The sequence below is a fragment of the Daphnia pulicaria genome, chromosome 12 (assembly GCF_021234035.1).
Source record: "Daphnia pulicaria isolate SC F1-1A chromosome 12, SC_F0-13Bv2, whole genome shotgun sequence".
NCBI lineage: Eukaryota > Metazoa > Arthropoda > Branchiopoda > Diplostraca > Daphniidae > Daphnia > Daphnia pulicaria.
The window spans coordinates 2561026-2574133 of NC_060924.1; the positions used below are offsets into that span (position 1 = coordinate 2561026).

The 13108-nt window shown below is 37.3% G+C and overlaps 5 protein-coding genes across 7 annotated transcripts in view; 1 reads left to right on the plus strand and 4 right to left on the minus strand.

Annotated features, from left to right (window-relative positions):
* LOC124316136 (sporulation-specific protein 15-like) overlaps positions 1-13108 on the minus strand; it is a 610960-nt gene that overhangs the window by 450270 nt on the left and 147582 nt on the right. The window lies entirely within an intron of this gene.
* The window catches only part of LOC124316145, a 411551-nt gene that overhangs the window by 34919 nt on the left and 363524 nt on the right, over positions 1-13108 (plus strand). The window contains exons 5-9 of one of the 2 annotated variants that reach the window (XR_006911820.1): positions 2335-2397; positions 2466-2540; positions 2603-2707; positions 2775-2924; positions 2980-3493. Coding sequence is in view for 1 of the 2 variants with exons in the window: in XM_046781905.1 (XP_046637861.1) it covers positions 2335-2397; positions 2466-2540; positions 2603-2707; positions 2775-2924; positions 2980-3473 (887 nt within the window). In the remaining variant the exon portion in view is untranslated. Of the gene's footprint in view, positions 1-2334; positions 2398-2465; positions 2541-2602; positions 2708-2774; positions 2925-2979; positions 3680-13108 lie in introns of those variants that run through there. The other variant, XM_046781905.1, reaches the window with a different exon arrangement.
* LOC124316599 (glycine-rich cell wall structural protein-like) lies at positions 4616-5450 on the minus strand. Its single transcript, XM_046782618.1, has 3 exons — positions 5401-5450; positions 5193-5328; positions 4616-5124 (listed from the first exon to the last, which is right to left on the minus strand). The coding sequence occupies exons 1-3, from the start codon at positions 5419-5421 to the stop codon at positions 4973-4975; spliced, it is 309 nt and encodes a 102-aa protein (XP_046638574.1). The 5' UTR covers positions 5422-5450; the 3' UTR covers positions 4616-4972.
* LOC124316334 (pyruvate dehydrogenase (acetyl-transferring) kinase, mitochondrial-like) lies at positions 5889-9326 on the minus strand. Of its 2 annotated transcripts, none has more exons than XM_046782224.1 (8): positions 9095-9326; positions 8532-8665; positions 7921-8131; positions 7656-7840; positions 7426-7587; positions 7186-7364; positions 7008-7122; positions 5889-6941 (listed from the first exon to the last, which is right to left on the minus strand). In XM_046782224.1, the coding sequence occupies exons 2-8, from the start codon at positions 8641-8643 to the stop codon at positions 6661-6663; spliced, it is 1245 nt and encodes a 414-aa protein (XP_046638180.1). In that variant the 5' UTR covers positions 8644-8665; positions 9095-9326; the 3' UTR covers positions 5889-6660. The 2 variants fall into 2 exon arrangements, with proteins under 2 accessions (XP_046638180.1, XP_046638179.1); XM_046782223.1 differs by having other exon boundaries at positions 8532-8663; positions 9092-9326.
* LOC124316513 (max-like protein X) lies at positions 11589-12984 on the minus strand. Its single transcript, XM_046782503.1, has 6 exons — positions 12855-12984; positions 12645-12791; positions 12363-12574; positions 12127-12294; positions 11943-12059; positions 11589-11880 (listed from the first exon to the last, which is right to left on the minus strand). Exons 1-6 carry the CDS (start codon positions 12880-12882, stop codon positions 11824-11826), a joined length of 729 nt encoding a protein of 242 aa, XP_046638459.1. The 5' UTR covers positions 12883-12984; the 3' UTR covers positions 11589-11823.

Consider the following 13108-nt stretch of genomic DNA (forward strand, 5'->3'; position numbering starts at 1 on the left):
GAACCTTCAGCATAGATCAAGGACATATTAAATTCTTGATAACCTACTGGCGACATCATCGGAAAAACCAATTATGACACACACATTGCACAGCTATCGCTAAAAACCAGCAACCAACAGTGGCCGATTCGTGAGCAGACGTGAATTTAGTTTCCGACCGAAACGATCCTCATTAGAACTTGGATTCATTTTCTTCAACTCAGCAGTTGCTTACTTATTTGATTTACAATGTGGCATCTAATGTGGTTGACATTAAGTTTCGTGTGTTGCTTGTCGGCGATAAATTATGTCGTCGCTGCTCCAATCGACAGTGACGAAGAAGCAGCGGTAAAATTCCGTTTTAAAATTATAATTCCTGGTTTCGTTAATTTTATTCATGTGCCAATCATTTTAATTCACTAGCGAAAAATAAGCGCAATAAAGCCAGCGCAGATTTCTCTTAACAATTATTATTTTTGCTTATTTGCGTGTTCTTTTTCGTGTCGTCGTTTAGAGATACCTGGGAAGATTCGGCTATTTGGAACGTGAGCCTCAGGACTCTTCTTATTCGGAAAGTGTTTCAGCTGAGTCTTTCAGGAGCGCAATTAAAGATTTTCAATCCTTTGCTGGATTGAAGATAACGGGTATGGTCATTGCACCAGTATCTAGACATTTACATTTGCCTTCAGGCCTTTTTTATATGATACGTCAATTATGTAAAGATGAAATGTTTTCAAAAAATGGTTCGCATCATCAGGTGAACTTGACAAGGAGACATTGGAAGTAATGAATAAACCGCGTTGTGGGGTTCCGGATCGAGTTCGCCCCGGTTCTTCAAGCACTCGCCCGAAACGATTCGCACTTCTAGGCAGGGATATGCAATAATATTACAAATATAATTAATGGTCGTTAATTTTATAATCGCTTCGGAACAGGGAGCAAGTGGCCTAAGAAACAATTGACTTATAAAATTAAGAAATACACGACGGATATGAGCCCATCTGACGTGGATAGTGAAATCGTTAGAGCCTTTCAGATGTGGGCGGACGTGACCGATTTGACCTTCGTCCATGTAAAAAATCAATCGGCTGACGTCGACATCGACATCCTGTAACTATTCAATAAAATAATTTCCCATTGCATGGCATTTATTTACTACAAAAAGTGAACTTTGATATAATGGAGATGTTTATTATCTGGCACAATTTATTCATAAATTATACTTTTGGTTGGTTGTTTGATTCAGTTTTGCGTCTGGAGAACATGGAAGTTGCAAATCCTTCGTTGATGGCCCGGGTGGTGTTCAAGCTCACGCGTTCGCACCTATAAACGGAGGTGATGCTCATTTTGACGAAGGCGAAACCTGGACGCTTGACTCTGATAAAGGTTAAACGTGTATTGATTTGACATCCATCAATAAGTTTCTATTCCTTTTCACCCGCACAGGGACGAATTTACTCCAGGTGGCTACTCACGAGTTTGGCCACTCTTTGGGACTGGAACACACACATGTGAAAACGGCTGTGATGTTTCCTACTTACGAGTATCATTCTGATTTGAAATTGGACAAGGATGACATTGAAGGCATCCAGGTACATTGAACCAAAATGAAAATTCAACCGTTTTCAAATTGATTCAAATCATTTTTCCCCCTTAATGATTCATTTTAAAAAAACGCAATTTAGGAATTGTACGGGGAGAATCAGTTCAGCAGCAAATTGGCGCTTGAATTAAAAGGTATAGGTATCAATATAGATAATAAGAGGAAATTTTAAATGTTGATTTCTTTAAAAATTTTGATTAATTTCTTGTCACTGAATTGCAGTCACTCTTGAGCTCTTAAAAACGACCGTGAACAATTTGGAGAAAAAGAATATTGAACTGAGAAATGATTTAATTGACACACGAACCAATTTGAATAAAAAATTAGAAGGTATTTTGATGGTATTTAGAAAATAATAGTATTTTTTTCCGTTCTGTGAATTTTTACAAAATTTTACAAAAAAATATCAAATTTTAATTTAATTACTGTAATTTGATTGCAGATACTACTGAGCTCTTAACTACAACTGTGAACAATTTGGACAAAACGAATATCGAACTGAGAAATGCAAAGAGTGATTTCAATAAAAGATTAAAAGGTATTTATAATAATGATTTGCGAATTGACGAAAACTGAATTTCTAAAGATCTTTCGATTGTAGAATGTACAAGTAGTAAACAGGAGTTGGAGAAAACGAGAGCATATTTCACCAAAACCATCGATGATTTATCCGCAAAATTAAACGGTAATTTTTTGTTAAACTAAAAAATCAAATAAATATCCGAATGCAAAAACCTTTTCAATAAATTTAGCCACCGAAAAAGAATTGGCGAAAACGAAAATCACGACCGGAAATTTGTCAACTGAACTCAAAAGTAAATTTCACGGCGAATCGAATTTTGTTGAAAAATAATTCTTTTAAATTAATTCTGTTTTTTTTTAGATTGTGTAGCGAATTCGGATCGATTAGGTCAAGAATTAAAAGTTACCGCCGAAAATTTTAAAAAAGATCTAAGAGGTAAAATAATTATGTTTTATTATTTGAAATTGTTTTAGTTTTAATCGAATGAAATGGTTCAGCAACCTCAAATGATTTAAAAACTACAAAAACAAATTTGGCCTCAACGAGAACCGAATTGAACAGCACCAAATCCGCCGTTGCGGATTTGGTGATCAAATTAAATGGTAAGAATATTTTTAATGAATTGTTTTATGAGACACGATTAAAAGAATTGAATTTCATTTTCAATAGCCCGAACGAGTGAATTGGTCGACATTGGTCGAATGCCAACTTCGTGTGCGGATCTGCAGCGAATGGGACACAAACTGAGCGGATTCTTTTCTGTCAAAGGAACGAAGAAAATGGAATTGATTTACTGCAATTTCAATGCCAATCAAAATGGTAGGACATGTGCTATTTTTGTTTTTTATTGTTGGTCTAATTCTTTAGTTTACAGACAAACAGAAATGGATCGGATACGCCGACGTCAAATCAGCGCCCGTCCATTTCCACGTCACGAGAAATTCTAATTTTAAAACAGAAGGAACTCCGGTTACATTCGAGTTGGCGCTGGTGAACGAGGGAAATGCCATGAATTTGACGTCGGGGAAATTCACGGCACCAGCACCGGGAATTTATTTTTTCTCTTTCGCGGGAGTGGGGCATCTTAAATCTTCATCTGATGTTGATTTTCATTCTTTTCTTTATTTGAACGGGAATCTAATCGGATCGAGTAATGTTAACGAGAGAAACGGCCCCGTTGATCAATATAGTCCGTTGACCCTCCAGTCGACCGTGAACTTAAAAAAAGGCGATCAAGTCTGGGTGAAGATTGAATTTTTTAGTTTCATCCGTGATTTAGGTTCAACCTCGTATTTGTGGGACAGCAATTACCACTACACCCATTTCACGGGTTTCATGTTGGAAGAGGAAATTGGGGCGTCACTTTGAGGTTCAACTTCATCGGCGACACGAAACATTTTCGATCCAATTCCAAATCCGAGATCAATCCGTTTAATGTCGACACGAAACTTTGGAGGAAGAGAATTTAAAGGGGGGGGGGGAGAGAAGAAAATTGATTTGACTCTAATTCATTTAGGGGTAAGAATTTCTGTACCAAAATTGAACTGTGGATGCAAATACATTTACTGAATACACACACTAATTTTCAAGTTTCTATCTGAAAAACTCTAGATGTTACAAGCAGAAAACCAATTTTGATTGCCAGATTTACAAAATGCAGGGTGGACTACAAATGAGAGGCAATTCATTTGCCTCTAATTCGTTTGCGGATTGGAATTTTCAAAAAATTCTTTTGCTGATGAATTTACATTTTCATTGTGCACTCGTCCTGAAAAAATCACTGGTCTATCTCTAAAAATAAGGGCAGGAGACGTGAAAAACTCTTTTTGATTGCCAAATATAAAAATTGATTTTATTTTTTTATTTTAAAATTTCTCTTGTAATTAACACGAAAACGATGCAACTACACATCTCGTTTATCTTTAAGGAAGTTTTTACTATTTCAATTTGATTAACATAAATTTTAATTATTTCCTTCTCACGGTCGCAGGATGAGAAAAATAAGGGAAGGGGAGAAAATTCGTTCGACTCTTATTCATTAAGGAGTGGGAATATTTTGATGAAAATTAAACTGTATATGCGACTAGACATTTTTAATGCACAGACCAATTTTCAATTTTATATTTATAAAAATGTTGGCGTGGCAAGTAAAAAACCAATTTTGATTGTCAAATTTATAAAAGGCGCGTTAGATAAGAGATGTCATAAAATTCAATTGCTTTATATTCATTTAGGGTTGGGATTTTTTCTAAATTTCTTCACAGTTCCATGCTTATTATAGTTGTGCATGGCTCAAAGAAAATTCACGCGTCTATCTGGAAAATCAAGGGCAGGGGACTTGAATTTGATTACCCCCCTACAAAAATAAAAAATAAACTTCAATTTGATTGCCGATCGCAGCTTCAAATCACGTAAAAGTTAAAGCTGAAACGCTTAGATATGTAAAAAATAAATAACAAAAATTAAACAATAATTATAAAAACAAAAAACTACGACAAATTTTAGGACTTAACAAAAATAGGGAAGGGAAAAAAATTCGATCAATAAAGGAAAACAAAATTAATTGACGTGACGCGACACGTCAATGTGACCATTGAATAACATCCTTTTTATTCCCTGAAATAAGTATTATTTCCAGTTTTTCAAAATCATCATCTAGCGACACGGAAATAATTATATTAGGTGTCTCGAGCAGCAATAATTATTCACTTGCAATTGACTTGCTCAAGAAAAGATTTCCAATTCCTCCCACAATTTTCAATGATTCAGCATTTTGTGTATTGCATCAACATCGTTATACGTGACCGGGAAAAAAATTAAATTCAATAAATTTTAAAAAATTTTAAATAAGAGAATAATGACAATTTCTATTTGGCTTCAATCTCAATTGTAATTGGCGCATTGCCGCCGCCATATCCACCGCCATAACCGTAATATCCTTCCTCACCCTGACCATATCCAGCGTACTCTGCACCATATCCTTCATACCCGTAAGCGGCAGCCGCTTCATACGGATTCCCTAATTTAAAAAAATCAATAAGAATAAACCCAAAAAGAATAAGATAAAAATAGTCGAACAGGATATACCGTAACCGTATTGCGTTCCAAGTAGACCAGACAGAATGGCCTCGAGATGTCGACGTGGACGAGGAGATCGACGATGAGGAGCCGCTTCAATCGTAGCCATGACGGCCAAGACGGCCAGCAGAACACGCAAAACCAACTGCCAAAATTCAATAACATTATCAACAATAAAATCGAATGAACATTTAAATTTAAAAAGGTTCCCGTTTACCAGAATACGACGACTCGACATGGTAGGTCTGATTTGATGGTCGGATGACGATGGTCTAATGCCACCCTCCAGTCCAGTCATCAGCTTTTATAGCAGGCCCTGGCTATACCTGTACAAAGGTGTCGGTTGGTACACCAGCTATAACACAAATTCTGTTGGCATAGGTTAGTAACACAGAGAGCGTTGAACTGGGAAATCAAGGACAAAACGTTTGGAAAAACCCTGCCAGGATCTTGTCACGCGACCTTTATACGCGTGCTAGCGTTCTTAAAAGGGATTGTTAACCTTGGTATAGACGCTGGCCGTCTTTTCCGATGATTTGATCCGATAAAATAAAAAGGGTCGTCGTTCTCAGCCTATTGACCCTCGCAGCCTATGGCGATCAAAACCGGATTTTTCTTTATATTAGAATTTCTCATCCAGGCTCAAATAGTTGATTCTGAAGGTCAATTTTCTTCATAACATTTGAATAACAATCGAATTCAATGTCAAGATTTCAAAATGGTTTTGTGTATTACACTTTGGGAGATATATAAATTCAAATCTCGGCAAGTGACAAATGCAGAGCACTCAAGACAATGCTGTGTGTGTGTGAAGTGGAATTTCTTAACTTCATAGAATATTGGGGAATTACATTTAAAACTATACATTTCTTCTCAAATTAACCAGACCCCCCACTTCCAAACCATCATCTTTTGTTTTAATTCAAAAATAAAAAGGGACCCAAAGGAGTAGGTGGGTTGCCAATGTTGTACGCGATTAACAATTGGGTTCATCCTTGTGTTTTACTTGACAACGACATCACAAGCGGATATGAAAGCGGCACGACTCTTCTCCATGATAACAAAACACTGGGGGGTCCATCACAAGATTAACTGATCATTTACCCTTTCGCCGAGCAATATCGTTTGATGACAAATTAAAATCTTAATATAAATGGCCACTAAAAACCATTTCAACATTCAAATGAGATTGATAATTCTACAAAAAATTGAAATGAATAAAACATTTAAAAGAATAAAAACCCCGGTGGATTCTCTAAATCATTTTCTCCTACCGTTTCAATGGTGTTTAGGTAGATATTATAATTTTTCTTTTCAAATTAAATCTATTTTAAGACATGCTGGCCATTATGATAGTAAATCTTAGCTCATTTTTTGTTTTTGTAATATTTGGTATTATTTTACCAAAATTCTGGTATTGATAGGTAATTGGGTATTTTATAGCTGTGTGTGTTGGCCCCGAATTGCACTATACTATTTAATCGAATGGGCCTGGGACCTTGGTGGACAGGTGACGAACTCTGGCGGGCGATGAAGCCGAGCCGCCACCGAAGCTGACCCAATCGCGAGTGGGCAAAGGTGAGCTGTACTGACGAGTGGAGCTGTGATTGAAAACGGGCAACATTTCGTTGGCCTCCTCGCTGATGGCCTTGAGAAAGACGTAGGCATCCGTGCCGTAGCCCTCGCATGACGTCAGAGTCAGATCGCCCAGCAGATAGCGAGCATACAAACGTGACAGCGGCAAACCGTAACCGTAACCTGATCCCAAAAAATTCCAAATGTCAAATATAAAAAATCGTCAATTCTGTTAATTGTAATTTTTACCGGCCAGGGGAGCGGAATCCGTATCCGACAGGGACGGTTGCGGAGCGGTGGAGTACATGTAATGGAAGAGGTTCTTCATGTCTGATCGAGTGACACCTCCACCTCTATCAGAGACCTATCCAAAAACAAAAAATTATTCATTCAATTTCTCTTGATGGAAATGAATCTAAATTTTAACCTTAATGGTAACATCTTCTTTCCCTCGGATAACCAGCACCTGAACTGGTGGATAATCTCGAGCGGCAGCACCGTGATGTTCAACCACGGCTCTCATGGCGTTCTTGAACAATTCAAACAATGTGTGGTAGAGGTGTGACGGTACATAAACGATCTGAATGGGAATACCAGGCTCCAAGTCTGCAAAGAATAATTCAATTCAATTGCTAAATAAAATTTATATTAAAAGGTGTTTTTTTACTATTATGTTCTTTGACTTCCAAATCGGGAGAGGCCAGGTAATACTGATCGCAAAGGAATTTGGCGTTTTCATAGGCATCGCGCACCACAGACTGGACGTCGCAATTGGGATCGATGCAGCCGATATGTCGGGTGTTGTTCATTTGTCCACCAAACAGCAGCGCTGCAATTGTCAAGTCAAAAATCAAATTAAAATTCAAACTGGAAATTTTTGTGAAATATTTATTTTACTGTGTTGATTGATGAGCATGCGGATGCCGATCCTGGACATGTAGAAACGATCGAGAAAGTAATGAATTCGATGTTCAATCGTCTGGTCGACCGGATGCGATTCACGCAATTCAATCACACCTTTGGCCATGGTCGGCACGACATCGGCGTGACGATTTCTAATCTTGATCAAAGCCTCGCAGAATCTATAAATTTTTGTTTGAACAGATAAAGACAAAATTAAATGAAATAGTTTTATAACAAATCAAGAGAGATTGTCACCAACTCGTTAAGTTTTTTGTTGTCGACGCTTTTGATATCTTCAAACTCGAGAATTTCTTTGAAACTCTTGACATACCAGTTGTGGACCAAATGAACGGAAGGCATTCTTAGCAGATTCTGTGGCAAGAGATTGATCTCTTGCATAATGTTGGCAAGGCGAACGGGTATCTCTTTGCGCAGAAACTCAAACGATCGGACTTCATTTGCGCTGCGACCTACATTTTCAAATGAAAGGGACCAACAAAATATAAGTCCAGACACACAAAAATACTAAATGTAGAGCTTTTTATTTTTGTTTTGGGACTCCCGTACGTGCAAGTCACGATGACGTGTTGGGCTCACGTCCAGAAAAAACAAAACAAAAATGGCAAATAGACATAACCCGGTTTTATTTAAAAACCTGTTGTTGTTTACCGGCTAGATATTTCTCGACTTGATTCAAAACAACTTACAAAGCTTTCCCAATAATAAGAAACCTTTCAACTCGGGTAAACAAACAAACAAGTCAGCCGTTTGACCTTCTAGATAGTCCGTATACGAGTCTAAATATTTTTGGAGACTAGCAAATAGAACAGTGATAATAAAAAAGTTATATTATTTTTCCTTGTGGCTTACCGAAATCGATAAACTGCTTGACGGACAATGGAGACGGATTGAAATGGGAATAATGATCCAGCATCCGCGACAGGTTACGGACGTTGCTGGCAGTGAGGGCCGTGAGCCTCATTTCTTATAAGATCTTCTTGTCTAAAAGAGAAAAATTAAAAAAACATTCTTTAGATTTATTCGACGTCGAAATGCCAACAAAACATGACACGGACATATTATCTCGAACCCCCCACATAGATTCCTAGTACTTGAAAGAATTTAGGTTTTTATTTTTTTGAATTGACGACGTCATCAACCCAAACTAAAGGAAGCCGTGTTACACACAAAAAGAAAATTAATTGGGGTGGTCTAGGGTGTACGTGAGGGTGTACGTGACGTCAGGCCTAGAGCAATTAATTTAGCCTCTGGTCTCTCAAATTGTTGTCTTTGTGGGGCTATGCGATGGCAGATGAAATCAGGTGTTTCAACTTGGCTTACAACATTAAACACAATAGAAAAGTCGAAGAATGTGTAAAGCAAAACTTTCGAAAAGAAACTCAAAACGATTCTAAACGATTTCACCGAACCTTTTGTTGACGGTAGACGCAATTGTCGATCGAGAGAGCTTTTGAAAAAATCAAACTGCACAAACACCCAAAGATTGAAAGGTGAAGTATCCAGTCGAGTAGATTGTATACAGGTAGAGACTAGACTTTATTAGGTGGAAAAACAACTTTGCATCTCGCACATTTGACCGTCCAAAGTGCAACTAAAAACAACAGACACTCAACTCACTCGGTGCTACGCTGGTGAATGTGCAGACGAAATTGTGTCGAGTAAGCGACCTCTATTTTCATTTTCACTTGGATCAAAATAGCCTGAAGGCACATTTTCGAAATCTGTTACTAGATGGCGTACGAAAACGTTGAAATACAAATAATATATGGTTGAGTCTATTGCCACGACTTTCCGTCTGCTTTTTCGTTACGCGACGGACCTCACAGTCTATTACCACGAAATAGTTTTCTTGTCAATAAACAACAGATTGTCTATTGCCACGAAAGCCTAGCGTCCCTCTCTTTTCTTGGTAATTGTCTCAGATTTGTCTTTTGCTACGACATGCTCCGACATCTTTCGTTACGGTTTATAAGCGTTTGTCTATTGCCACGAAATTTTTTTAAATTTATATTTTTTATTTTCTAATTAGGTGCTTACCTAGGTTATTATTGTCATTATTAATCCTTCATTTAAGCCTAGCATTATTGGTATATTATATTTACCTAGAATTTGACGTTAAACTGATTTCACACCAAATTGAACACACGGCTTTTTTTATGGCAAACGTTCTACTCATTTCAATATGTGCGTGCGTGAAAGTGTACCTTATTAATGTTTTTATGTTTGCTAAACGAAAGATTTGCGAAAACGTTATTATATCTCGCTTTGAATAACGTTAGATCGCCATATTTGAAATAATTCGGAAATAATCAAAGAAATAATCAAATCTGAGCAGAGTTGATGGCTGAACAATTCGACAGAATTGAGGTGCTTTAAAGCAGGTGAGGTGGTAGTCATTAAAATAATTGGTTTTAGTTTAATTAAATGGCAATTTTATGCAGGCGGCAATCGAGTGAATGTAGCCTATCGCCGAACATTGCCGTCACGCAAACCGTGATTTTGCGTGAACATAATCGAATTGCGGCGGATCTGAACGATTTGAATCCGCACTGAAGCGACGAGCGTCTTTATCAGGGGACTCCTCATTGGTCAATAGCTCGGCCTGTTGCTCCTCAAAAATGTTTAATCTGGGTTTACGATAAAAATGTCAATAGTTCCATTTTGAAGGAATTTTATAGGGCGCGGCTTTCCGTTACGGCCACTACCTGGTTCCTGGAAAGCAAGAGCAAGTTTGTGCTTGAATCTACTTTTTCGATTTTCATTACCGATACATTTTTTTTTGCAGTCTCATTCAATCAGCAGAGATCAAAGAGAAAGATACGCCAACACTTTTTCAAGACGCAGCAAGAGGTTTTACTCTCCTGTTATGCTGTGTCCGGTGACCTTGCCCTTCTTAACATTGATAGCCTCTCCAGAGGTTACCTAATTACGTTACTTCCAAGAATTGATATGGAGGGATCAATCTCTGAGATTTATACAGTCTTCTACATCGCGCTGGGCTATGTCTGTGTCACCAATTTTGGCATACTGGGCTTGGTGTTATATTTTTTCCGTAATTTCATGTTTTTAAAGAATTCTTATTCTGATCACCCTACGTGCCTTTTTCTATAGTTGTAGTAGTAGCTTTGAATTCCAGATGGGAAAGTATCAAAAGGTATTTTTTTTTCTAAATAAGCCCATCTGCAATATTTTTTTGTCTAAGTTATTTTGTACCTCCGATTGACTTAATTATTTTAAAGAAAATGAGTCAGGTTATTACTTATTAGTCCAAACTGTTTAAACAGTGTTTAAGATAGCATAAAAAGTTTCGAAAAACTGCGTTTTGTTATCTAACGTTATCTAATCAATTAATCATTTATGTCTTTGAAAATAAAACTGATTTTATAAAATAACGAATTTAATTCTTTTTTCAAATGAGGTACTTATTTCTATTTCTATGAAACGATATTAATACAACTGCATATTTCGTGTTTTTTTTTAATTTTCGTGGCAATAGCCATTTTACTATACGGCTACAACGATTTTGTAAGAAGGGTCTTTTCAAAAGGATAGCGTGCTTGCAAGTTACATGCCTCAGGCACAATTAATTTGAATTTTGACACTTGTACGCCATCTATCTGTTGTTATTTATTTTTTCGTGGCAATAGTCAACGGTTTGTTTATTGCAACGAAATGTCTTGGCAATAGCCATTTCAGACGAAAAATTGTCACGAAAACAGAGGACTAGTAGGCTTTCGTGGCAATAGACAAAGTGCTCTGATTTGACACGAAACAATATCGTCAGATTTCGTTGCAATAGTGAGTCGAACCTGTCGTGTCACGAAAACATTTTCGTGGCAATAGATTTAACCATATTATATAATTAACACGGTGGTTTAACGATGAAAAATATCATTTATCGCAATCGAAAGTACGATATAAATTCTATTCCGGATAATAACACAACTTTACACAGACTAAAACATTGCAATCGGTTGAGTTTAGAAATTTCTTTGGCGGTTTCTCGCAAGCCCCTTGAGGACGTGTAATATTTTTTCCCAGTGATCTCTGGCGCAAAGTGCTGGGATTACGGCAATAATGATCGGAAGTTGTGTGGCATATTGACAAGCTGGTTCATGGTGTTTATCCTTATCGGCTGGACTCAATTGGACCCAGTCACGAGCGTCTGAAGTACACTCACTGCCAAGTTTTTCAAACTCTGCAGCCCACACAAAATATTATCAGAAGTGTAATAGAAATATGACCAATGCACACTTGAACCTGTGGTTTGCAATGCTCCTCAACCCAGGAAAAGACATTACTCGACAGGTCAACAAAGCTTGCAGCAGAGACCATGGAATCAAATGTCAGGAAAAGATTTTCCATTATAGTTTGGAACTGTAAAACAGAGAGAAAACAAAAGTAACAAACATCGAGTCTGACTGATTTTTTAAAAATGAATTACCAATTGGAATTTCATCTCATCAGGTACTCTATTCTCAGATTGTCCAGCCTGAGTCTGGTTTGCCTTCACAATTTGGTCATAGTTACTTTTCATGATTTGGAGACCAATAACCTCTTTTCTTAAGGCTGATAGTTCTTCTTCCTGCTTCTTTTTCTGTTGCTGGAGGAACTATAAAACCCCATGCAACCACACCATTATTCAAGGTAGGATGTTGAATGCATGCAGCTCATTTATACCTGAATGTAATCAATTGATCGTTGAAGAACTGTTGCTTTACTCAGTTTATATCCACTGATTGGATCTTGTTGCTGACATGTCGGTACTAGATCCTGCAGAGAGCTGTAACCTTTCTTGATAGCATCCCTTCTCTTTTGCTCTGCCTGAGTGTGGGCCTCTCGTCTTCTCTCCTTGTAACTTTTTGTGCTTTTACAATCACTGTCTTCATCATCTATAAAATTATAAACAAAAAAACAAAACTTTAGAAGTGATTCGAACTATTCCATCAATTGGTTAACTACCTGTATTTTGTGCAGAGGAAGAAAGAGTGTGAATGCTGCTGGTACTACTACAACGGGAAAACGGGGTCTTGTCACCAATTCCAATTTTATCTATTGGACTTGAAGGTTCTGTTTTTCCGTCGAAACTCAGCCGACTTTCGGCACCAACTACAAAATGCGTAAAACGTCAATGCACATAAATTTGGTAGGCTATTTATATGAAATATATACTTAATGTCATATGGCTTCTGTGGTCCATTGTAAATGTAAAGCAAACAAGATCTCTCTGTGAAGGTTAACACTCGTATATGTTTATCTTCGAACAACAATCTTTGTTGCTATCCGTCACACGCCACCTGTCGGTAAATTAGATATCGGCACGTAAGCCCAAAATTACGCAAAAAAAACTTTTTTCAATAATTTTGAGTAATTCCTCCAGAGAATTTCTTGGTTTTCTTTTCTGAAATAAGAGAGATGTAATGAGA